Source organism: Castor canadensis, chromosome 5, assembly GCF_047511655.1.
Source record: "Castor canadensis chromosome 5, mCasCan1.hap1v2, whole genome shotgun sequence".
Lineage (NCBI taxonomy): Eukaryota > Metazoa > Chordata > Mammalia > Rodentia > Castoridae > Castor > Castor canadensis.
In genome coordinates, this window is record NC_133390.1 from 16,888,282 (window position 1) to 16,914,653 (window position 26,372).

Here is a 26,372-nt window from a genome sequence, read left to right on the forward strand (position 1 = left end):
GTTAACGTGACAGAGCTGGGAAAAGTGGACAAGCTACAATCTTAAAACATTTTTTAAGTATAATTGAGTTACTCAATTCTTCTGTGCTTCTGGGTCTGAGAGTAGCTCAGAAGAGTTGCTGCCTTCAGTTTGTCTTTGGAATATTTCCAGAGCTGAGCAGGTGATACCATAAACATATCCCAGTCTTGCCATTTGGAGTGAGCAAGTGGCTGTACTTGGTGGCTCCTTCTGGATGTAAATTGATTTAAATGATTTCTTTCTTTCTCCCGGGCAGGATTTATGTGGGCATCATTCATGTGACACCCTGGGAATGGCAGACGTTGGAACCATATGTTCTCCGGAGCGCAGCTGTGCTGTGATCGAAGATGATGGCCTCCACGCAGCTTTCACCGTAGCTCATGAAATTGGTATGCAACGCCTTTTCTTTTCCCTTGCCAAATCAAACACTTGTAACAGCTGCCACAGGAACCAAAATACTTGGCAATTAATTCCAGATTTCTTCTGGTTCAGATGTACCGTTGGGGATTAAATTTGTTTATATTTGCACTTGTAGGGTTAACTGATGGGGGAGAGGGAAAGCAAAGTCAGCAACACAGTAGATGTTTTCTTCTGACAGTGTCACTTAAAGTTAAAAGAGAAATTTGCTACTGTTACTGTCTTCTTCCTGCCTTTTTCAGCATCCCTAAATGACTTCTAGACAAAATTTGTCACAGTCGCTTATGGAATGCAGAGGCGACCCTTTTAGAAGTTATTCAAGACAGTGTTGACTCATCCAGGGCTAATCAGTTTGCACAGAAATTAAACATGTTTTGCTCTATCATGAATGATAATAGTAGGCTCCTGTCCATGGTAATTAGTTGCTATGGTAGATACTTTTATCTCTTTCCTATAGCAAGGCAAATGAATCCAAGATAACACACAACAGAGTTGGCTTTAAAACGTCACTTACTCAAGTTGTTTGTTGTAAGAAACACATGTAAATCCTACAAGTATAGACTTAATCTAAGTTGACTGTGGAAAGACATCCCCATAATAAGGAATATATGCTGACCTCGGCTACTAGGTGTATGAGCAATTGGTTTAGAGCTGGGCCACTGTGGATCACACCTGTAATCCCACCTACTTGGGAGGCAGACATTGGGAGAATGACAATTCAAGGCCAGTCCAAGCAATAAGTTAGCAAGACCTCATTACAGTGAATGAACTGGTTGGGATGGCACCCACCTGTAATCCTAGCTATGCAGAAGGCCATAGACAGGAGGATTGAAGTCAGACATCGACACTGAGTTAAAAGAAGAGACACTACCTGAAAAATAACTAAGGCAAAAAAGGCTGGGGGTGTGGCTCAAGTGGTAAAGCACTTCCCTAGAAACTCCATTAGAGCCAAAAAAAAAAGAAAAAGAAAACAAATTGGCTTAGTATTTATAGTAGATGTTGGAATTAGCACATCTGAGTTCATTCTTGCAAAAGATATTTCTACCTGCGTCTCATTATTTAAACTTGCTAAGTTTTAGTTTTCATATGTGAATTATAACAGAGACTAAATTAAGTAAGTAAATATATACATATATATATATTCATATTATATATAATCCTACTATGCTTTTTAGTGAAATAATTTATTTTTTAAATTATGTATCACTCCTAACATCATCTTTGTAGGGGAAGTGGCATTATTTTAATTATTTTATCATTACTTTAATTGGATTTTAACATTTTTCTATATTTCATTAAGCAGACTAAGTTTTTAAAGCTAAAGTTCTAACTTAAATGGAAATTAAATCTACCATTTCACAGTCCTAGTACACAGCATCAATTTCTATCTGCTATGTTTCTTTGAGGAGTCAAAGTCAAAGGTAGAATTTCATAAGTCTACACATTATACCAGTTAAATAGAATCAAGTAAATTTAAAGTCTTAAGTATTGGTCATGACAATACTGGTCCTAGCACACTGCTTACCATCTAAACAACAATAACAGAACCCATGAACATAAAATTTTGATGTAAATAACCATCCAAGAACATCATTGATGATAATTCAGTCCAACATGCTTGAGTACCTTTGATTTCAGGAGCCAAAGGTCTGAGATGATGTCCAAGCTCTGTCTCTGTGTTATCAGTGTCACCTTGCACAAGTGATTCATTTACTTTGTGTCTTGTTTCTTCCCTATACAGTAGACCAATAATGAGGCAGGGCTCGCCCCTGAGCTACTCTGGCAGAGCCGATGTGCCTGAAAGTGTTTTGAAAACACAAGCCATTTATGCTTCAGGGTAGAGCGTATGTCTTCACCTGTCTCTCACTCATGCCTGTTAGATGAACTGATAAAAATATAGCCTGATGTAGAACTTTAATCAATATTTCTTACATATTTATGTATGTGCATGAGCAGGAGAAAGAAACATGGGAGTTGCTCAGGTTAGCATTCCACTCCACAGTGGAAATTAAGAGGAATTAGTCCAAATACTTAAGAGGATTGTAATTGAACAGATTTTAGAAGTACATCAGTGATTAATCACTACTATTTAGAGTGAGGAAAATCTCATACTGATGTTTCTCCATCCCTGGGAAGGGAGGACAGCTTGTCTGAGGCTGGGTGGAGAAATGATGGGAAATAAATCACTGAGTCAGTCATCCATGTCATTCATCCATTGTATTATGCACTTTAAAACCTGATTTGAAAAGATGAGATTACACATTCCTCAGGAAAGGCTACTACTTCCCTTGCTCCCTGCCTCCTTCCCTCCTGCAATAATCTATTTTCACACACTGCCAGCCTCTGGGAGGTTTCCCTGTAAGAGGAACACCGTTGCTATAAATGCTGCTCCTTCAGGGCTACTTTGACTCTGGAGCCAACTGGTCTGGAATGCAAGCCTCCCAGCACCTTTCCCAGCCCCTCCCTATTCCTTAACCAGCACTTTGGGGTTATACAGACAGGCACACAGCAGTCTGAGAGGGAGGAAGCCAATATTCGATAAGAACAAATACTATATTAAAACTATATCCACATATGCAATAAGAACTTCCTGTAACAGAACAAGATTATTGGACAGCTACATAAGAGAAAAATGTGAAAGAAATGTAGGCTTCCAAATAAAAATCATACCTGAACCCTTGCTGTCTGCTTACACCCTTATGTCTCATTTAACTTTGTGGTTGGATCATCTCTGTTTCCTTCTTTATAATCTCTATAACTTGTTCTTCATTCAAACGTTGCCTACTTAATTTTGTTTTTTGTATTACCAATGACCTAATCAAAGGTATTTCAGGTCTGAAGTTCTGAGAATATGGATTTAATTCAATTTTCCCAAAGAAATCTGCTTTCATTCACTTTATTTTTAATTGATTTATTATTTAATATTGTTTTACACATAAATATTATGACCATATGCTATAAGGTGTGAGCTTTAAAATTTGTAGATGAGAAGCCAGGCATAATGGGACATGTCTATACTCCCAGCTACTCTGGAGGCAGGGGTAGGAAGATTGAAGTCTATGTCAGCCTGGGGAAAAGTTTGAGACCCTATCTGAATAACAAATTAAACACAGAAGGGATATGAGATAGAGTCCTTGCTAGGCAAACATGAGGCTCTGAGTTCAATCCCTACTACCACCAAAAAATTATTTTTTTAAGAAAAGATAACCCCTCAAAAGATAGTCCAGTCCTCCGTGTGTTATTACAGTCTTATCCTCACAGCCCCTGATGTCTTAGGCAACTCATGTCACTGATCTCTTTCCAGTGCTTTTATTTTTGGGTTGTAGCTTAAAGCTGTCAGCCCAGTCCAAGCTAACCAGATCTGGATTCTAATCCTACTCCATTCTTCTTAGGCAATTTCCTTCCCTCCTTCTCATTAGACATTTGCTACTTTCTAGATTTGGATATTATGTATACAGGCTACATATGGTCATGAAACTTTAGTTTTCCAGTGTTTTGTATCTGCTTGAACCTCATTCCAAAATGTGCAGTTTGCTTTATGCAAACAGATAGTGTAAATGTATTGCTGTGTGCAAAACACAGGCTGGGAGAAAATTCCCAGGTCGCTCTCATAATTTTTTTTTTTTCTGTAAACAGTAAAAGGATGTATTTAATTAAGAATAACACTTTCATTTACTTATTTACAAGTTCTCTTGGGAGCATCTACTGCCTTCTTTTTCTGTATCTCATGATTTAAAGGACAAAGTCAGATTAATTTTATGCAAAAAGAAAGGGAACCTAAATGTCCTTTTCCAAAATATTTCCTGCATTAAGAATTAATACATAAGAGAAACAGAGAGAAAGCTAGTGTCCCTATCTTACAGCATTTCTATCCACAATGTTAAATTGCTTAAAATCAGAATAACATGGATTAAGTTAACAATTCTGAAAAGTTACTCTGCATTACCACATGTTAATTTAAACTCTTCTCTTGCTCTGCTAATTCTTTAAAAAAAAGGAAGCTAAGTTTTGGAGGAACATATGAATTGATGCTGATATGGGCTTCTGGAAGGTAGTGTGTTCTGCATAGGGAGCAAAAAATTGCAGTTCTCCTTTCCATGTTATGTGCATTAAACATTGACTAAATTGTTAGAACATTTCAGAAAGTTACTTCAAACCATCAAAAACATACACCCTATCCATGTGCCTTGGGTGGAGGCAGGAATGTGTTTACAGCCATTTTACAATCCAAATGTGAACTGCAGAACATTTTCAAGTTGATTGAAGTTTACATTTTTTGAGTTTATATTTTTAACTTATCAAACTTTTGTTATAAACTTGTAATAATAAAGATTTCACCTGCTGCACACATGTTGTTAAAAACAATAATTTTATTGATGTTGAGCCAGCTTCTAATACACTAGGGGGAACAATCTAAATATGATTTTATTTAGATTAATGAATTCCATAATTTGCAAACATGCCAAAGTTTGCTTTATAGTAGTTAATTATAAAATGTGCTTCATGAATCTCTCTCCATTATGAAAGGCTCCATTGAGTTTCCCAAGCTAAAATCAGACAATTTTAAAAAGTCAATACCAAATATGCAGCTAAGAATTAGGAAGTGGTTGAGACACAACAGCAGGGCTGCTTGTGTTTTGCTGTGTTTACAGGGTGTTCTCTGGTTTGCTGATCTCCGTGTGACTGTGCTCTCATAGATGATTAGATTAAACAAGGCCATGTTTTGAAAAGCTGCAGAGCCCTTGAAACACCATAGACCAAAGCCAAATGCACAGAATCAGATATCTGACTGCCCATGAGATGTGAAGTGAGAAGGAACCTAGGACTAAACTTATTCATTCCCAAACTTATCACTTTTATCAGCATGAACTGAGTACTTTCTATTCAGTTTAGAGCAGACCCACACTGTGTCTTTCTTGGTCCTCTCATGAAACATGGGAATAGATCTTTGCTATATGTCTAACAGCACGGAGAGATTCAGTGTTTAGATGTTTTTAAAAAAATCACATCCCTATTTGTGTTTCCCCAGGGGAGGTCTATTGGTTTTTCTGCCACACGTGTTGAAACCAGAAAGTTGAAGGCAACAAAAAAATAAAATTGCACTTCATGTTTAATTTATTTTTTCTTTTACAATTAGAAACTCTTGTCTCTCCCACTCCCAATCAAGGTGTTAAGTATACTAAAAGTTATAAACACTAAAGACTAGCACATCTATTAATGAGCATAATAAACCTAGGAGATCAGTGGGGACTTAAAATTAGCTTGTCCTTTGATATATGCCAATCACCTGTCCTAAGCATTTTATGTCTTTTATATCATTTAATCCTCACAAAATGCCATGCAGTAGGTACTACTATGGATCACCTAAAAGAGAAAGATTCTGATGTAGAGAGACGTTTCTAAACTTGTATAAGGTCAACAATCAATGTACTTCAAGATTAACATTCAAATCCAATTTATCTGGTTCTAGAGCCCAAGATTTTAATGCTACCTATAATGGTTTATTAGACAGAATTCAGTTTGAATTTGACTTAAAAGGACCTTCATAGAGCTACTTATAAAGTGAGAGAAATCAAGTTTACTTCTATCCAAATTACATTGTTGATACCACATTTACCATTCATGTTTAATATTTTTAAATAAGTGTTTAAGAGCCTCACGATGTCTACATTAGGATTCATGTTTGAATGGACACAACACTATCCAATTATTAGAGCTCATGCATCCCTTCTTCAGTGATTCTAGATTCTGATCCCTTGTGAGCTATTGACTTGCTTTTGAACCTCTAGCAAGGCCTTCTTGAACCTCCATAATCCCAGTTGGAAAATTAGGTAAAACAAAAACATGACCTCATTAAGAAACAGATGCTTCATCTGAGCAGTGCTTTCCCAAGTAAACACATTACAGAGCCTCTTGTGACATTTTTGTAGGATGTGGTACTGTGTCCCCTTCACCATTGGCTGGTTGGGGATCAGGAGACAAGAGCTTGAAATTCCATTTAATTTGCAGACCAAAGTTTAGAAAAACAACCAATTTCCTTCCTGAGGTTAATGTTGTGAACCCGCTTTAGTTGTACAGTCATACCGGAATTAAATAAAAAGCCAACCGAATGATTTCCTTTAAAGTAATGTCTCCTCACCAAGCTGTACATTATTACAGGTTTACTAACACAGATTCACTTGCCAATTTAAGGCTGCATGATGGTTTTTAAATCTGAATTGAGAATATCAAAGACGAAATTTATTTAATTGTGTCACCCACTTGCCAATTTAGAAAAAATATTATACTAGAACATGATCAGGTGACGGTTTGCTATTTCTGAGCTAACTCTTAACACCATAGATTTTTGTGATTAAATTCATTTCTTCAGTATAATTCAAATAAACTCCTTCCCATGTTATTTTGGGTGATGGGCACTCACTAGCAGGACTGCTATATTTAGGGCATGATTTATTATCTATTAAGAAAAGAACAATGTTTTCTACCAAAGCACTTAGAATTCACACCTGGACTTTTACTAATGATTTCAGTCATCAACTAAATAGTGTTCTGAGCTGTATGAATGCCTCAAATTTTCCCAACACATCTCTTGAAGAATACTCATGGACTAGATGGCTTTATAATTCTAAAATTAACTCTGGCTTCTGTCACCTCTTCCTTTTTTAAATTTTAATAGTCTAATATATAAAAACAGAAACCATTCATTAGCAAGTGAATCCACTATATAAGGGTATTTTGTCCTTTGTCACCTCAGGATTTTGATTAGAAATTTCTAATTATATCATCAAGAATTAAGGATTTACTAACAAAGATAGTATTAAAAACAAAATTGCTCAAGCCTATTGCTTTTCAGTATTTTCATGTATACTAATTACAAATGGTCCTAAATGCAAATACTAATTCTTCCCTAAAGAAGACTTGGTATCTCTAGATTAAACACAGACAGTGAATGGCTACCCCTAAACCTGTCTCTACCTTTTCTCTTACTAGTTTTCACATCCTGTTTTACTAATGGAGCTTTCTCAAAAATATTTTACCTTTCCAAACTACTTTGAGTCTTCCTCACTCTTCAACTTCAACTCTCTGACTCTTAAGAAAGAAATATTCCTTCCTGTCTCCAGGAAGAAGAGTTGCCTTTCTATGTGGGTTTCTCTATCATATCACCCTTCTCCTCCAAGATTTCATTCCTCAATTAGCTTTGCTCTGTATTGCTGTAAAAGCTCATCATCATCATAAAGTATGAGATGAAAACAGCAAACTACTATAGATGAGTCCTTATCACACTTTCTCCAACACTTCAGATTCTTTTTTTTATTAGTATATATTAGTTGTACAAAGTGGTTTCATTGTGATATTTCCACACATGCTATATCTTGATCAAATGATCAAATTCATTCTTCCTCTTCTCCTCTTCTTAAAACAATTTCAACAGGTTTTGTTGTTCTATGTTTGCTCATGGGTATAAAGAACTTAGACCATATTCACTGCCCTTTTGCCTTCTCCTTTCACCCTCCCCCTCCCACTGGTACTTACCCTCAGTCAGACCTGTTTTACATTCTTCATGAGCTATTTTACCCTCTGGGACATTAATGTCTTAGTCCTACCTGCTGCTAATACTCTAGGGACAGCTTGCTGCAGAAATTCTCTGTCTCCAATCCACACCATTCATTTTGAACATCTCTATGGATGAACAAACTTTCCCTGAAAAGGCAGATGTTTGAAGTTAAAACCAGTCCTTGACAGTCAGTAGATCAGCATACCTTTTTATTCCCCCTTCCCAACTATTTGAATTACACAGTTGTCAGCTATGACATCATATTTTAAATTTCTGAGATTTCATATTTCTAGTATCATAGTGCATTGTCTCTCCCATAAGTGTCCCTTTAAAATAACTTATGCTTGTGTATGTATCTTGCCATTTTGGTTCAAAGATATTTGCAAGTTGCACAGTGACACTAGATGTCTTAGCATAATTGACTGGGGAGTCACATTTAAAAATACCACTCCTTTTGCTGTTCACAACCTTTAGTATGTGTGTCACGTCTTTCCTGAAGAGCATCCAAACATCTCTCACATTGATCTTCCCTTTCAAATCCTGTCCAGCTCCTGAGGGGAAATCACATGGTCTCTCACTGTGTCCTGGTTCCAGCCACTCTGCTCTGGAACTGGCTGCCTGGTTTGGGGGTGGTTAAATGTTCTTTTCATTGCCCACGACTCTCGCTGTCCTTGACAGAGCATGCCTTCCCAGCCAGCTAACAGACTATCTTCATGGATATTCATTTGCCCTCAAGAGTGTGTCAATTAAATTACATGGAAAAATTAGCAAATTTGAGGAACCCCAAAATCACAATGTGATGTGAAATAACATGCCAAATGTCATCAAATTATGCCAAAATATTTTAAAGTATGCCTGGGTGACATAATTGAAAAATTTAAATGTATATGCCTTGCTTCACTGTATGAAAAAAAAACATAATCAAGGTACTCTCACAAGCCCTTCAAAGTGAATTTGATGTTGGCCATGCAGCTTATATTTTAAAACAAAAATCTAATATCTACCCTCAAAATGAAGTGAAAATCCCTGGATGCAATAATAAAAATGCATGAGGAAAGTGCTATTTATATTGATTTGGAGGGAAATACTGCTATTTCATTAAACACATATGACTATCTTATGAAATAGAATGCAAAAATCGCATATTTTAAAAATATCAAACCTGGATTCAAGTACCTCCCATGTTACAGAGATTCCTTTGGACCACTTTCCTTTTCTTTTCATAAGCCACTGTAAAAAACTCAAATTTGAAATTTCCACATAAATCTCTGTGTTGATGGATAAAGCTTCTTCTACCTTAGAAAAGTTCAGGAATTGCAGAGTACATTCCCAAAAGGTGTTTGGTAGACTAAGTTATTTTCAGTAGTTTTAAGAAAGATTCTGTTTTCCTATGGACTGTGAGTTTCCTAAAAATCTCAACATATCACTCAAAATTTGGATGGGTCCCTGCTAATTTTCATTCATGTGTTGTTTGGGACATGCTTTATAAACTATGGTGTATATTCATGCTACTGATCAAACCAACCATCAATTGTAGTGGGAGGGTTTCACAGAAAAAGCTTGCTTGTCTCACAAATGCAAATGAAGTCAATAACCAAATAGCATAAATATATGGAGATTTGGAAGGTCACCAAGCCCTAGTCACTTAATTTCAGCTACAACAGCAGTCAACTGCTTAGTGAACAATTTTGTTATGAGGTGTTGGTGATTTAACAAGTTGCCAAAAGTAATTGGAAAGGGGTGTGAAAGATTTCATCTCTGTTGAGTTTTACTGGTGTGCACTGGATGCTTGATAGAGTGGCCAAAGTTCCTGTGTTTGACACTCAGAAATCTAAGGAAAACAAAGCAATCAATTTGCTATGCTATTTTTAACATTCTTTTAAGTGGTTTTTATATGATTCTAGAAAGCTTTTTTAAAAACACCATTAGGATGATCTGTTGTCTATTTGTTAGTTTCTGCAAAATGCTCAAACTGCTGACCTGAATTTTTTTTTTAAGTCTTTTAGATTTATAGGAGGATGTCAATGTATCCTTAGACTATGTGAAAATTAATATTAGGTAATAAAAAGCAATTCACTCAGATTGTAGGAATGTGGTGACACACTCTGTGAAATAATATCTGGCTGGAAAGAAGGGTTGTGGTGCAGGCTGGGAGTTCAGAGACTGTGGGAGACGGAAGCACAAATAGCACGTGGCTGAGTGCTTTTGAAGACTCACTCATTTGCCTGCTCTTCAGTTTCTAACACTTCATCATGAGCATCTTGATATTTTAGACATTCTTGAATGTAATTGGGTATATTTTCAAAATAAACTTTTTGTAAGACTAATTAAAATTCAGCACTCACTAAATAACTAAATGCAATGAAGCAAACTTATATTTGCATGCAACCAAAAACTTACTGTCTTCTCTTCTTTTGTTCCCTGAGTAATCTCATATAACCACCTATTTACTTGAGCAAGAAAACAGACTCCACTAACATTCAAAAACTATCTATCAGGTGTTTGCAACTTCCAGGCATTAAGTTAAATACAAAGGTTTCAATAGTGACGGGGGTGGGGGGTGAAATGCCCTTTGCTATTGGTTGATTAGAGAGGGCATAATATTAAAATAATATGTGTTGAGGGCTATGCTAAAATCCCACAATTGCCTCACAAATTCTAGATTCTAAATAGGTCTTTGTTTCTACATGTCAGTGAGCATATGTGATCCAGATGAATTATGGGATTATCCAACTTTGTTTAATTTGTCAGTTTTCTTCCAAATGTTCACCCAGAATCATTGCTCCACCAGCTACATGTAGCTTTTATATCCCTGGGGGTCTAACATAATTATCAGGGAAAACTAGAAATGCACAATCGTTCATTATTTTCATTCCCTTTATTCGCTGTCATTTGTGCCTCTTCTGTTCTCTCCCTTAGGACATCTACTTGGCCTCTCCCATGATGATTCTAAATTTTGTGAAGAGAACTTTGGTTCAACAGAAGATAAGCGCTTAATGTCTTCCATCCTAACCAGCATCGATGCATCTAAGCCCTGGTCCAAATGCACCTCAGCCACCATCACAGAATTCCTGGATGATGGACATGGTATGTATCACTCAGAATAAAGAAAAAAGTTGAAATTCTTAGGAGCTTTAATCTATGAAATGCTCATCACATTCATCTCACTCTCTAAGACAATGGTTCTGTAGACAGTGTTAGAAAAGAAGCAAGGAAATTGATTGGCTGTTGGCGTGCTATGCCAACAACCTTGGTGGCATTATAGCTATGGTATTTTTGCTTTTGAATTGAAAAGTTCAAAAGAGAAACAGTGTGGGAGGCCACACAGAATGCCTAGCAGCGGGTGCTCTGAAAGTTTGGCTTTTATTCCCTCCTTCACCACTAGCTTCCTGTGAGAACTTTGGCAGACATCTTGGTTTGCCTGCTATTAATATGATTCTCAGAGTTATTTGTTACATGCCTAGTATAGAGGTGTGGTTAAGGCATGGGTGACAATTCTACTACATTTTCTTTATGGCAACAGAAAGGCTAGAAAGAAATATCCCTAGATTTTCATTGACTGGCAGAATTTGATTTCATCCTAACAGCAGATTCTCCCCAAAGTGAAATAAAAACTACAGAACAGAAATAGAAAAGCAATCTGAATGATGGGAAAACACTTGAAAACCTTCAAAAGAAAGCCTTTGGCTTTATTCTTTAATGGACAGTTCAAAAGCATAGCATACTTTATTAAGTGCTGTAAGACTAGGATTAGTGTTGTAAGATATATAAAAGTTAAGAAGGAAGTCACAATTTCTAGAAATAATAAATCCTGGCCCCCAGTATTCTTTGAAACAAGCTATGCAAATTTCCTAACACCCTTCATTACTTTAAAATAATATGAATGCAGGAGAAGATAGATGTGTTAAAATTTGAAGAAATCTTTAGAGCTCACATCTTTCTTGTTTCCATCTTTCAGAAAAGAGCATATTCTTTTTCCTTTTTTTGCTCTCTTAAAATTTATCACTTTTTAAAACTTGTGATTAAATTGACTATAAAAGAAATTCTTGATGATAATAATTTTCCATAAAAGTATTTTATTTATTCTTCAAAATAGTATAAAGAGAATCTGTGGTAACTGTCTTTTCCTCAGTTCCACAAAGTTTGTTACTTAATGTTTTCCTAATTTCTTAGTGTGTTAGGCTTCTTGAACTTTGGCTAAACAAAGCAATCAATAAATTAAATTCATTTCAGATGAAAAGAAATTCATTACAGTTTTTTTATAACATATATGTAAAATGTGTTTATTAGTTCATTTTTCCTACAGTAGTAATGTTCTAATAAGACTTTCATTGCTTGCTACTAGCAAAGTGACACAGGTCCAGCTTGGTTTAAAATTTCTCTCAGCATTGACAGAGCATTCCTATAATCTCAGTGCTCAGCAGACTAGGGCAGGAGAATCCAGAGTTCCAGGTACATAAGAAGACCCTGTCTCAAAAAATAAAATATCAAATTAAATAAAATACAATTGAATAAATTAATCAATTTACGTATAAATTGTCTCTCAATAAAAAAATAAATGTTCATTAATTGAAAGAATATCCCAATATCTTTTTATCTTTTCCCTTTTTTTCTTCCTTTTCTTTTGAGACAGGGTCACACTGTCTTTCCAGGCTGTTTGGAACTCACCATGTATCCCAAACTGGCCTCAAGACATCCTAATATTCTAAAACTTGTAAATAATACTAAAATCAATGTATCTGGCTTTTCATTTACACTAATAAATGCAATGGCAATTTTATGTCCAGTTCAGTTATAATCCAAATAAATTCTCAAAATGAATGCTTACCTAATTATCATTCTATCTACGTTGATCAAATCGATGTTTTACAAAGTCTCCTGCTGGTAGAATTTTAACTTTCCACCCCTAACATTACTTTTGCTATTTCATTAAATGAAATAACAGTAATATTTTATTTCAAAATCACACATTACACATTCCAAAAGGTTGAGCTAAACCTTGAATCACTGAGTGAATGGATTTAGTTGCTAAGACAGCAAATACTTATGGCTAAAATGTACCAAATTTTTTTTTTGCTGTGCAAGTATTAGGTCAACTAATTACAATGCTGTGCAGAATTTGGTTGCTTTTATCATAATTTTCAAATGATTCATTTATTTCATATTTGTATAATGCTTATCTTACTTTCTGTGCAGCAAATGTACTTTCAGCATTGTCTTTAATTTTTAACATTATTTTAATATTTAAAGAAGTCCATGCTTTCAGTTTTTAAAATTTTGCAACAAATTAATGTATTTTTGCATCTCTCTATTTCTATTCAAAAGGACTCATGATAAAGAACAACTAAGAACACAATTTTAGTTGCTGTAAATCTTATCCATTTGCACTTATAAAAATAATCTGAATTTCCCAGATGTCCATTAAATAAACAAATTCAATTACCAGAATCTTTTGGACAGAAAATTCTGAGTTTATTTACTTAGTTAATCAAATCTAGAGTCTCCCACTTTTGAATATGTTGGTCTGGTTAGGCAGTCTTTTGTTCTAAAATATATTTTTCAGTCACATCTAATGACTTAAACAACTTCAGAAAAACAAAGAATGAGGAAATTTCCTACAGAAGAGGAGCAAAGCTCAGCCATGTCTCATTTCATTTCAAAATGGCATACACAATGCAGAATTGAAACAGTGATATCCTCTAAAGCACTATTATATAAATGTGAATTAAAATAATGTAATAACTTTTGAATTGTGACCAGAACAACTGACAAATCAGTTTTAAGTGAAAGGGTGGTCACAGGAGTTAAATCAGTCCAATTTTAAGATAATTAAGGTTCTGATATTTAAACTGCAAGCTTACAAGAGAACCAGTGAGAAGAAACTCAAAGTCCAAGATCGTAGAAAAGCAAAATGCATCTTTGCTGAAAGACTGACAAATTGCATGAAAGCATTTCATAAAACCTTCTCACTTGACAATTGGGAGCTACTCAGGCTTCCACTCAGAGCCTGCTATTTTTCTGTTCTAATTTTCTAAGACACTAGAAACTCCTGAGGTTCCATATGCCAGTTCTGTCCACCTGCCCCTAAATGCCAAACAAACAGATATGGTAAGAGCAGAGAAAGGAGGTTTATTACAAAGCTCAGAAGAGGCAGAGTAAGCACTCAGCTCATCTTTGGCTATCTTCAGAATATAGACAAGAGTCATAGGTTTAAATAGACAAAAGAACTGGAAGTAGGAGACAAAGGTATGGAACAGTCCCAGTTATAGGTGTGTTCTCGTTGATCACTATCTTAGTCCAAGTTTTCCAAAAGGAGATCCAAACAAGATGTTATTGCTTGAGAGGAGCAATCAGTTTCCCATGAGATGATTGCTCCACTCCAGGGTGCAGCCTCATCATTATAGATAATTGTCCTCATTTGGAGGGGTGGTCTTCTCTGCAAGTCTCCACTGTCTTTTATGGGAAGTTTCAGTCCCTTGTCATAAAGATGTCATCAGTTCTGACCTTTCTGGAATCCAAGGTAATCACAAAGTGAATACAAAGAGAACAGCTTTGAGCAAAGACAGATACAAAATGAAGGTAGAGATGCCAAGCTTCCAGTTAATTCGTGGACCCAAGTAAGGAGTCAGTGCTTTTCAGCAAAAGTGTGACAAACTTACCACACTAATGTTATTCCTAAAGGTACCTGTATAGTTCAGTTTGATTCAATAATTAATACATAGAAAAAATGATTTTCAGTTATTTATGAAGGTTAAATGGGAATGCTAACCTAAAGACAACAAAGCAATTGCTATTTTTAAGTAGGTATTCTCACAAAATTTACACAATGTTCCAGTGGTACCTAAAGAGCATTCTATCTGGAAAACCTATTTAAATACAATATTCTATCCCCCCCCACACAAAGTGCTATATGGATGAAATCTAGAATGAAATTAAATTCAAAGCATTTGATTTATTTGTAAAATTACTAGCCAGCCGTATGTAGCTGGACATTTGTAGCACCCACCCATGGCCAAGTTTAAACTCATTAAGACTGTTTCCTGATTTAGATCCAGCAAGAAATATACAGCAATTAGATAATAGTGGAGAAGCCAGTGTGCATACTGGAATGTAACTCTGTCTATAGATTTGTGATTCAGAAAAGAAGTAGCCATGTCTCCTAGGACCCCCTCACCCCTGGCCAAGACACGAAGAAATTCTGCAGTGTTTATACAAGTCAGATGTAGGCAACTGATTCTCTAATATAAAAGTAAGCACTGGCAGAGAAATTGTGCAGTGAAAGCAGGATATCTAATTTCTTTTGTAAAATGCTTAATAAAACCTTGAGGCCAAAGAGGATAGCTGTGTTTTCTGTATCCTTAAGTCTACACTGCCAGATGATAGAAAAGGCCACCACCTGTATAAGTACACCTCAAGAATACCCACAACCTAATTAAGGAAGAGCTGTAGACAGTTTTGAAAGTTGCATGTAGTTTAGTTGAAGAGCTAAGTTCACAGCCACTCAGTGAACACAGAACTTTGACAGAAAATGGCATAGGAAAACCAGGTCTCTGATGCTTTGGTAATTGTTAACTGTACAGCTAACCATAAAAGCTTAACATTTGGTTTTAAAGGTGGCCTTAATAAAATTCAAAGCCTATTATGGTTGAGTTCTTAATTTTCACAAGAAATATGTTCTTTGAAACAGTGCAAATAAGATATATTTTGAGATCACGGGTGACCTATATTTTTCAGAAGCTTTGCTTCACCTTTCCTCATGGTGAGTTTTTCATCTTCTTTGTCATTGCATTTGCTAAACAGTACACCTAATGCCTCTAACAGCCTTAAAAACAAACTCCTAGAATTACATTTAATCAATGCCCTTTGTTCCTTCTTCAGTACCCTTGTTCCTTTATCACTGGGACCAAAGTGACTCATCAAAGTGCAGGAAAATGCACCAGTTTCTTTTTTAATATTAGACTAAAATAAAGTGGTACAAAGGCGGGGAGATGAAGATAGGAAGCAAAAAGAGAGCATATGAGGTGTGATTATGCTCCTTAGGATGATTTTAGGAATCTGAATTGATTTCTCCTAAGCCATCGATATTTGAACTAATGCTTAATTTTATGTCTGAGTATTGAAAAGGAGGAAAAGGCCGAAATGTTTGCAGCGTTAGAAATTGGGAGAAAAATGAAATCATAATTCTATAACTTCCACTCATTATTAATATGAAAGACAATGTTAGAAATCAAACACACAAAATTAGAGATTTTTCTGTTCCATTTCCTGGAGACAAGGCATACCTGACATTCCTCTTTTAAAACATTCTTCTGCTGGCCCACCTCAAGCCACTGCTTTTTATATTTTAATCTTTTCCCTTATTTTAAGCATTTAGTTTAACATGAATGTTAAAAACACATGCACTATTCACACATTTCTATTGACTTGTTTTTATAAACTATGCATTTACATACACAAAATTCTAAAGAAGAAAGGAAAGGAAGAAGAAAAGGAGAGAAAAAGGGAGGAAGGAAGACATAACTTGGCAATTTGTAGAGCAGAACAAAAGGAAAATATTGACAGCAATGCTCAGATAGAATTTCAGACAAGGTTAAATTTAAACTATATGAAGTAAATATGAAAAAGTGATTGAGAATAAAAGTGGAACAGATTAAGAAAAATATACCAGTAGGTCGGATGCCTTTAGAGGTCAATATAAACGATGTGGAAAGACTGACCCAGTTCCCTGTCATCCCTGCCCCAAACTGTATACATTTTTTAAATTGGAAAATGTATATCTGATCCATGATTACTTCAATTTTAAGTATTGTATATGATGAGGTTCAAAATCAGCTCTGTAATGATTTTGTTGTCGTTCCCTGGCATAATTTTGCCATTTGGTAGAGATGTCTATATCTAATTTGTTGGAAAAGGACATAATTAAATACAAAAATGAGATCAATGGACTATATGTTTCAGGAACTGAGGCAACAACAAATCCTAATACTGAGAACATTACGATAATAAGTTAATGTCAGTCATTTAATGAAATGTTTTGCTGCTGTTGTTGCTTTTAAGATAGGTTCTCTGTATGTGGCTCAGGCTGGTTTTATCCTGAACCTGCTTCTGCCTTTGAGTGCTGGGATTAGAGGTGTGTGACCCCACACCCAGCTGAAATCATTTTATTTTAAACAAGAAAAGGTCATCTCCTGTTGTACCTAAATCTTAACAGCAAAACAAATGTGTTATTTATTTCTAAATTTTTTCCTGGGTTTTGTAAAGAAATGCTACATCTTGAAGTCTCCTTGTAGGCTGATTTCAAATTGTTTGCATTCTACATCTTGGAAAGTTTAGCTCTGGTGTATACCTTGATTCATGTCTCCAGCAAGAGAGGAATTCAGGCAAGACATGAAAATGTAGTAAAAGTAACAGTAAAGTTTATTAGGAAAAGAATTTAGTGTAACAGTGTAAAAGTGGTGGAGATGAGGGGAAAAGGTCGAAACATTTCCTGCTCTTCATGCAGGAAATGGGAATAAACACTCAAAATGGTCGACCTTCCAATCAGACTTTACAAGTTGGGGGTGAGGGGAATACACTGTCAGGTTTACCAACCTCTAATCAGAAGGATAATGAATCTGGGAGACCAAGATGAGTGTTAAAATAGGCAGATGTCATGTAGGCCTACCCAAAATACAGGGACAATAGGTGTTCTTTAGAACTTTCCTCTGGCAGACAAGGCATTTCCTCTGCCCATCCAAGAAGACTTGCAGCTTGTTAACATTTCAAAGAGGAAAGGGGATGCAGACAGCCCCCTTACTCTTGCTGTTCTTGTAACTTAACATCTAGAAGGAAGTAGAAGGGGGCTAGCTGCTCTAGCTTTTTAGTTTTTACTTTCTAGTTTTAATGTCTGAGTCTGGCCCTTTTAATATTTATTAACATAATATAATTTTCCTGTCTCCTCATCTATCCATCCTACCTCATCCATCACTCAAGGCTAACTGCTACCTAACAATATAACCTCTTAGCAAAAATCTCAGAGCTGTCATACATTTGCAAAGCAAATGTATTATTTCTAATTTTTTCCTGGATTAAATTTGTAAAGACATGCTCCATGTTGAAGTCTCTTCATAGGCTGATTTCAAATTGTTTTTGTTCTGCATCTCTTTTCACACTCATCACCCATGGGTAAGGTAGAATGAGTGTCAGTGACTGCACATCCATAGTGAGGCATGAATTGTTGTGGCTCAAGATAAATGAGAGCCATGCCACATGCACTCATACATGGCAAAGACTTCCCAGCTAATATTTAGGAACCCAGTGCTATGGTCAGTACTTTTGAAAAAATTTGTTTAAAGTTTCTTAAAACAGCATTTTTGAAGAACTGGAAAGCATTCTTGCTGATTCAGAGGTTTGTTGACAGTCTTCTAACATCAGCAATCTGCTAAGCCTTCCCTGGTTTACAGAGCACTGCTTTTGATGTAGCAGTGAAGATAACATTTTTTCATGGGGTTCTGAAGTGCTGTATCTTCCTCAGTACTGTAAATAAAGCTTAGTGAGGTTTTACTATCATTCTTTTCTATTGACTTGATGTTGATGTTTTCCTTTTAACTTGATGATTTTATCCCCATGTTCTCTTTGGCAGGATATAATGCTTTTTCTGGCTTGCCTTAAGAAGTTTTACCTCTTTAAACACTCTGATTCAGAAGTTAAATGGGAACTTTGCTCATTATTCATTTTCATATAATGCCTCCATAACAGATGGACCAATAGGTATAAGGTATTCACTTTGGAGGAATTTGGATATAGTTGTAAAAATATTTGCAGTACTCTTAAAATGTGCCAAATAGTCTATTTCTCAGTGGAAAATAAGGATTTGTGATTTTCTTTTGTTGGATAAAGAGAATAAGTCAAATACATCTGAGACGTTGTTAAGTATGTTGAAAATAGAGCTTACTAATAACATTGCTTGGTATTTTTCTGATCTCCCTTCATGTCTTGGTTAGCTAAGTCTACCTTTATAGTATCATAGTGACAAAAGAAGCATTTCACAGGTCTTGAAAATAAATTAGGGAGAGGTTAGCTAACTTGTCCAAGAGCACTCAGTCATTTACTGCTTCACCAGGATTAGACTTTAGACCAGATGTTTCTACTATTAAATATGATAACCGTCACTTTTAGACATTCCTGAAAATAAATCAGCTACTCACATGCCTAACCCAGGTAATATGGTATGTGACCTTGGATAAGTGATCTACCATTTTATATTCCACAGTCTCCTCAACCATAAAATAAAGGAGTCTGCCTCATAGGGTTCTCATGCTCAGGAAATAATCTAATATGCTTAAAGAACTGAGAATAATGTGTTGTTATTCTCATTGCTATTAAAATCAGTGTGTAAATTCTAAAGTCAAGTAAACAAAAATATAGAAACTAATGGATAATTTTAATGCATGGGTATTTGACAAGGGAAAATTAATGGTAGCATCTCACTGCTTAGGGATTCTGTGGGAAGTATGTTGGAGAAGGGGAGGCACATATCAACCTCTGGTTTTGCATTATCTGTGTCCCAGCTTCTGTGGACTCCCCATGTCACTCCCATTTATTTATCCCCAGCCACACCCCTTATCTATAATGTAGTGAGAAACCAACTTGGCTTTGGCAGACACATCCTAAACACAAAACAAGTACCAATTCCATAAAAGAATCCATGGAAGGCAAGAAAAAGAGAAGAGTATAAAGATTTGCCTCATCCTAAACTACCAAAGATTGTTTCCTTCTTTCTTTCGCCCATCCTTTATTCTGCGAATCTTGAAAGCTTTTATTTAAAAAAAAAAAATTTAGAAGTCTGAGTGAAATACTTTATTTATTCTGTCTCCCTCACTTTAAGGGAAGAGCTTGAGAAGTGATGTGGGTCCTATTTTTGTATTCTTGATTTTTAGTACGTTTTCTAGAACATCCTAGATACTAGGCAAATGCTTGCTCCATGAATGCAAGAGTGAGTGAGTTACCACCATAGGTATTATCTATGGAATTATGGAAAAGAGGCAAATGATTGACACATGGAGAAGAGACGAGCTGGAAATAGAAAATGGGATATAAACCGAGTGCCAAGGATAAACTCTATAAAAGTCGTAGAGTAAATGATATTCTGTTATTATCAAATTCACTCTCAGATTTCTTCAGGGTCCACCCTAATTTTTTTTTGTTGTTGTTATTTTCAGAACTAACAATTTCAAAATAGTTGTGTATAATCATACCACTGCCTTTTCCAGGGCATCAGACTGCAAATTTGTAGGAGCATCATACTTCTACACAACCGCAGAATTTCACTTTTAGATCCCTGATCTTAGTGATTTGAAACTTCAATCTCAGTTATTCTTTTAGGCAACTGTTTGCTTGACCTCCCACGAAAGCAGATCCTGGGCCCTGAAGAGCTCCCAGGACAGACCTATGATGCCACCCAGCAGTGCAACCTGACATTCGGGCCTGAGTACTCCGTGTGCCCTGGCATGGACGTGTGTGCCCGTCTGTGGTGTGCCGTGGTGCGCCAGGGTCAGATGGTGTGCTTGACCAAGAAGTTGCCTGCTGTGGAAGGGACACCCTGTGGGAAGGGGAGAATCTGCCTACAAGGCAAGTGTGTGGACAAAACCAAGAAAAAATACTACTCGGTAAGTAGTTTTCTTGGCACCCAAAGCATGGGAAGTGCATTCTCGGGAAGAGTTAGCACTATCACTGGGAGAATCCATTAACTAATTCAAAGATTTTTCCTTTAAAGATCAGTTTACAACTTCATCCTTTGCCCATAGTACCCACTCTCAGTAATCAAATACTGGAGAGCAACAGATAATAGGTATTCGTTCACAAATTATAGCCTTTCACAAATAAATATGCAAACCAGACTATCTGATTGAGACCCAAAGTAGGGCCCCAGAAATTGCCTTTCATAAACTTATTTTTAAATTCCCCTTGCTGAAGTTATCAGAACACATTGATTTAAATTCAGTAAGGCAATAGTAGCAGAGCTGATAGTATGGTCCTTTATTCATATTTGGTAAGCTTCAGAGTGGTCACTTTTTCCCCCTAACAGCAAGCACACAAAACTTTAGGAACTATGTCAGCCTATGTCTAGTCTGCTGCTAGATGCATCGTCCGGCTTCCAGTCAGCACCTGCTGCCTTGATCCCCAAGGCAGGATCACAGTATATGTTCACGCTTACTTACAGGATTTGCAAAGTCCCCAGGAGAGTGTTGCCATATGCTTTTTGTCTGTGTCTTATCATATAGCCCAACACAGGCAGTCAGAGACAGTTCTGTACCATTCCGGGTAAAACCATTTTTCATGTGTTTCCTTTTGGAATCTCTCAGCTTCCTCCTGCAGTGTTTCCAGAGAACTAGACAGAGGATGGCATAACAGGGCTCTTCATTCCCTGTGTATGTATAGGGGAGATGGGGAGGGTGCCTATAAGGTACAGGTGTCCTTCAATGTCTGTCACATCTATTTAGGAGTTGAGCCAAGCCCAGCTCAAATGCATTTATGTATGGAGCAGAGAATCTGTTCCAGACAGAGTGTGTGATGTCGACAAAGGTACTGCAGAATTTTAGAGCTACAGAGGGAACAAAAGAGATGCAAGCACAATGAAATTGTGCCCTGTATTGTGCAAAATCATTAGTATTGTATATTTCATTAAAGATCCATTGACACTTTAGATCCTCCACTGCTGGGAGTGAGGCCTGGAAAAGATGAATTGCCTAGAATTGGAAATGTGTTGCAATACGTACCAGAGTATGACTGTGTTCTTCTTAGTGAAAATTTAACTCTGTCATGACTGTGTCATTACATGCAAGTGATTTATAGAGGTACATTTTGAATGCTTGCTTTCCTATTGTCTAAGTATATCTACACTTTTCTATTTCAGACATCAAGCCATGGCAACTGGGGATCCTGGGGGCCCTGGGGCCAATGTTCTCGCTCATGTGGGGGAGGAGTACAGTTTGCTTATCGCCACTGCAACAACCCTGCACCCAGAAACAGTGGCCGCTACTGCACAGGAAAGAGGGCCATCTACCGCTCTTGCAATGTCGTGCCTTGCCCACCTAATGGTATGCTACTCCCAAGTGTCAGGAATCGCCATGCACCACGTGTTCTTTGTATTCTACCAGAAATAAATTAGGGAGGCTGGAGAAATAGCATTCATCTTATACTGCACAGTTCCACTAGTGTGCAGATCGATAACAAATATTGGAATGATCTTTAAATTATTACGATCAGCAGTGTATTCAGGGAAGTTGAAGAAAATAATTCTGCTTTCAAATCTGTGCATAGATAAAATATTTTAAAAGTAGTGCATAGAAAAAACCTCCCCGATAAAAAATACTGTTAGCATCCTCCCTTAAATTTAATTATTTAAATGCACAAAAGTATATCTGAGTTGCAGAACAGATAAAGTATTAATATAATGTGTTTGTTTCCTAGGTAAATCTTTTCGTCATGAGCAGTGTGAGGCCAAAAATGGCTATCAGTCTGATGCAAAAGGAGTCAAAACCTTTGTGGAGTGGGTTCCCAAATATGCAGGTGTCCTGCCAGCAGACGTGTGCAAACTGACCTGCAGAGCCAAGGGCACTGGCTACTATGTGGTCTTCTCCCCAAAGGTAACTCCCCACTGACTGCAGAAGCAGTAGGCAGCCTTGGTGGAAATTATTTGGTAGAATGAAACCTGCAGATGCCAAATGAAAGCAGTCATTATTGAGTGGGGGGGGGGTAAGATTTTGGAGGGCTTTCATTTGGAGGGCTCTGTAGTTTCTGTATTTTTCAAACTTTATATAATGAATCAAGAATTACTTTTAAGCAGAACAAGTAAATGTTTTAAGTTATTTTTGAAAAGCATAACACTGTCAAGGAAGATGAGATGTGACCGTAACTTCAAAATAACCATGAAAACATCTAGTGTTTCCTAGGCACAGTTGCTAAAATGTGATATAATGCAAGAAAACTTCCTATTTTTCTGTCATTTACTTAAGAATTCTTTTGCTGAGTCATGAAAATGAATTCCAAGGTCACTGTCTCTGATGCAAGCTTTTGAATAAGTCTTAGACCCTGAACATGAATCAATGTCTTTCTAGTTATATAAATTGTAATATATGTATGTAGTTATCCCTTATTTTTCACGGTTGAGAAGGGTTTCTTTCTTACTTTCCTTTTTATGCAATAATTTACAAATACTGTTTATCTAATTTTCAAAGAGGTGATATATCTAAAACACCTCTGAAACTGGCATTCACATATATATGAATATATATCTATATCTGTCTGGTGTATATATATATATATATATATATATATATATATATATATATATATATATATATGTATATATAACATAATATTGGAAAATAAGCCAGTATCCAACTTGTATAAAATTTAAAATATCTTCATATTATGAAATAATATTTTTTCATTTAAAAATCTTGCAAAGAAATAAAAACCAAAACATCACCTGAAAACATCACCACATAGAGAACAGCTGAGGTGTTAGAGTATACTCTGTTTCAGTTAGCACATACACACACAAATTCACTTGCATTTCCATGTTTGTGAACAGAGAACTGTGTATGTGCACAAATTCAATTTATATGTTTCAGTATATACATTACCATATATGGTCACATGCAGAAATGACAGTTGTACATGCTGTGCTTTCACTGGCTTTTTAACTGTAGTATGTATGAATTCCTTTATTCAAAGCCTATTCAGTCTATGAGTACATACTTTTCTGATGTCCCAGATTCAGTTTTCTGCACAAATCCATTTGTCTCTTGTTCAGTGCCTGTCATTCAACACACAATGGGAAATTCTTACAACTATGACATGGTATTGAATGAGTTTAGATTTTTAAATTTGTTACTATAATAACAGTTGTGCAGCAAAGAATAATCTTTGTGTTCCAAAGCCTGTGCATATTCAGCTCTCCACAGGAGTGATAGTTCCACACACAAAGTAAAAAGATTGCTTTCTAAAAAGGCAAGATTATACTGCAGGAAAAAGTTATGCGTGCAAAAATGGAGATTTGTACCTTGGATAGCCTAACATATTAAGAATTAGGGTCACAAGAGAAAGTACATGAACTGTATTTTTTCAGATCTTCTTACTACCAGATGTCAAGGAATTTGCAGTTAGAAATTCCTGAAAACTAAGTGGTTGGTTGTTTTTTGATCACTTGTTTCTTTTTTGATGCTGAATTTATACTAATCAACATCAAAAGTCACAATTTAGAACTTACTAGCTTACAAAAGGAACCAATTACCAATGCACAAATGCACTCCACTGCTGATGTGTTTGTTGTGACTCAGGTGACTGATGGAACTGAGTGCCGGCCATATAGCAATTCTGTCTGCGTCCGAGGAAGGTGTGTGCGAACTGGCTGTGATGGTATCATTGGCTCAAAGCTGCAGTATGACAAGTGTGGAGTGTGCGGAGGAGACAACTCCAGTTGTACAAAGGTTATTGGAACCTTCAATAAAAAAAGGTAATGTGATAAAAACCTTTGCCCCTGTATGAATTAGATAAAGCTTTAGACTTTTGGAAATTGATATGGGGAACTGACGTTACTTCATCAGTTGTCCGTACGAGGAGATCTAATGTGGCTCTGATAACACAGTATGAATATGAGAAGGGAAGGAGAGGAAATGAATAAAACTCTGGTGGCTTGGTGGAAACTCACTGTGTCTCTAAAAGCAGATCTGAAAACGCCATAGAGTCAGCTCTCTAAGAGAGAACTCTAAGAGAAAAGATGGATGGCATCCACTGTAGTGAGATCTTGCAGATCTATTGTCCTAAAACATAATTTAGGAAAGAATGGCCGGTTTCTACCTTATTGAACAAATTTTCATTAGGTTATGTTTTTCTTGAGAAAACATTTCTCTTGGAAAAGGTAAGTTAATTGAAGTGGTGTAGATAATAATTCTGTTTTACAGTGAACTGTTCTGGTTTGTATCTACTCTGAAAGGAAATATGTACAATGATGACTCCTGTTTCTTCACTTTAGCTTTAAATATGTATTTTCTGGCACAAATATTACACTATCATCAGAGAAGATAGCCAGTTTGGCTAAATAGTCCTGTTAAATACAGGAATATTTTTCTTCTTTGCAAAATTTCTCATATGCTGAGTGATATTGAGTGCACCTGCATTCTTGATATAGGTTCTGTGTTATCTTTAACTTGAGATTGATCTGCAAGTCAAATTGATGATAGGGTTTATTAAAAAGATTAAGCATCCTGTTAATGTAAAAAACTAGAAATTATGTTCAACATGATGAAGAAATATATAGCTAAAGAATTTGTTCTCAATTAAATTATATATTACTAATCTTATTTTCTAATATAATAATAATTATTTGCCTAATTGTGTGAAGTCATCTATGTCTAAAACTCTGCATATCCAATTACATTCTGTCACTATATATTTCAAAGGCAAAAGAACTTACAGATGATCAGTTTAACTTCTTGTTTTACAAATGAGGAATCTAGGGCTTTGAAAGTTTAGGACTTACCTAAGTCACATCATGGCAGCCCTTGGCTCACCACTCTAATGGTTTCATATCACTTAGAATCAATGTCCAACACTGTTTTCTAACCTGTCCTGCCCTGTCCTTCTTCTATAATGTCCCTTCTCTTCTTCTGCTTCAGTTATATTGGACTTCCTAACACTACTCAAACATGACAATAAGAATATATGTGCTGTTTCTCCTGTCTGGAACTCTTTGCAATTAATAAGCAATGCTTCCTCTGGGATTCCTTTTTAGTCTATCAGTTGTCACCTCACCAGATCATGGCCACTCTAAATGGATAGTAGGACCTCTCCTCCACCCCACCATTACTCTCTCTCTTCTTACATTGCTTTGTTTCTTCACAACTCTTCCCAATTGACACTGTCAAATATTTTATTTTGGAGAAGGATAGGGAAATCTGAATGACTTCACTAAAATGTCTTTTCTATGACAGCATGCTCAAAACTCAAATAATACCAAGCAGAGTGTAAAGGAAATGAACAAGTAATATAATTTGAATCATCTTCTCTGAGGCACTTAGAAATTGGGGGCACTAATCCCTCAGTCTTACCAGTGCCTAGTGAAACTCAGTTTAAAGACCCACCACAATGCTGACCATCCTCACTGATTCTCATCAAAATGAGACAGGTTCTAAGGAATAGGACAAAACCAAAAGGCTGTCCTGCCTGATTCCCTTACCATTCATCCTTTCTTTTCCTTATATCTTAATCTGATGTCATTTACACAATGGATGAAGCCAGAGCTTATTTAAATTTAACTATTCTAAAATATGGCTGGCAGCAGTAAGAATTTTATGCATGAGGACATAATGAAAAGAGCACACATTGGGAGTCAAGA

At 36.2% G+C, this 26,372-nt stretch overlaps 1 protein-coding gene across 2 annotated transcripts in view; it reads left to right on the top strand.

Annotated features, from left to right (window-relative positions):
- The window catches only part of Adamts5 (ADAM metallopeptidase with thrombospondin type 1 motif 5), a 46,658-nt gene that overhangs the window by 12,056 nt on the left and 8,230 nt on the right, over positions 1-26,372 (top strand). For both annotated transcript variants that reach the window (XM_074072857.1, XM_020180766.2), the window contains exons 2-7: positions 275-407; positions 10,910-11,077; positions 20,354-20,637; positions 21,885-22,068; positions 22,442-22,617; positions 24,316-24,491. In XM_074072857.1, the coding sequence (XP_073928958.1) occupies positions 275-407; positions 10,910-11,077; positions 20,354-20,637; positions 21,885-22,068; positions 22,442-22,617; positions 24,316-24,491 (1,121 nt within the window). The remainder of the gene's footprint in view (positions 1-274; positions 408-10,909; positions 11,078-20,353; positions 20,638-21,884; positions 22,069-22,441; positions 22,618-24,315; positions 24,492-26,372) is intronic.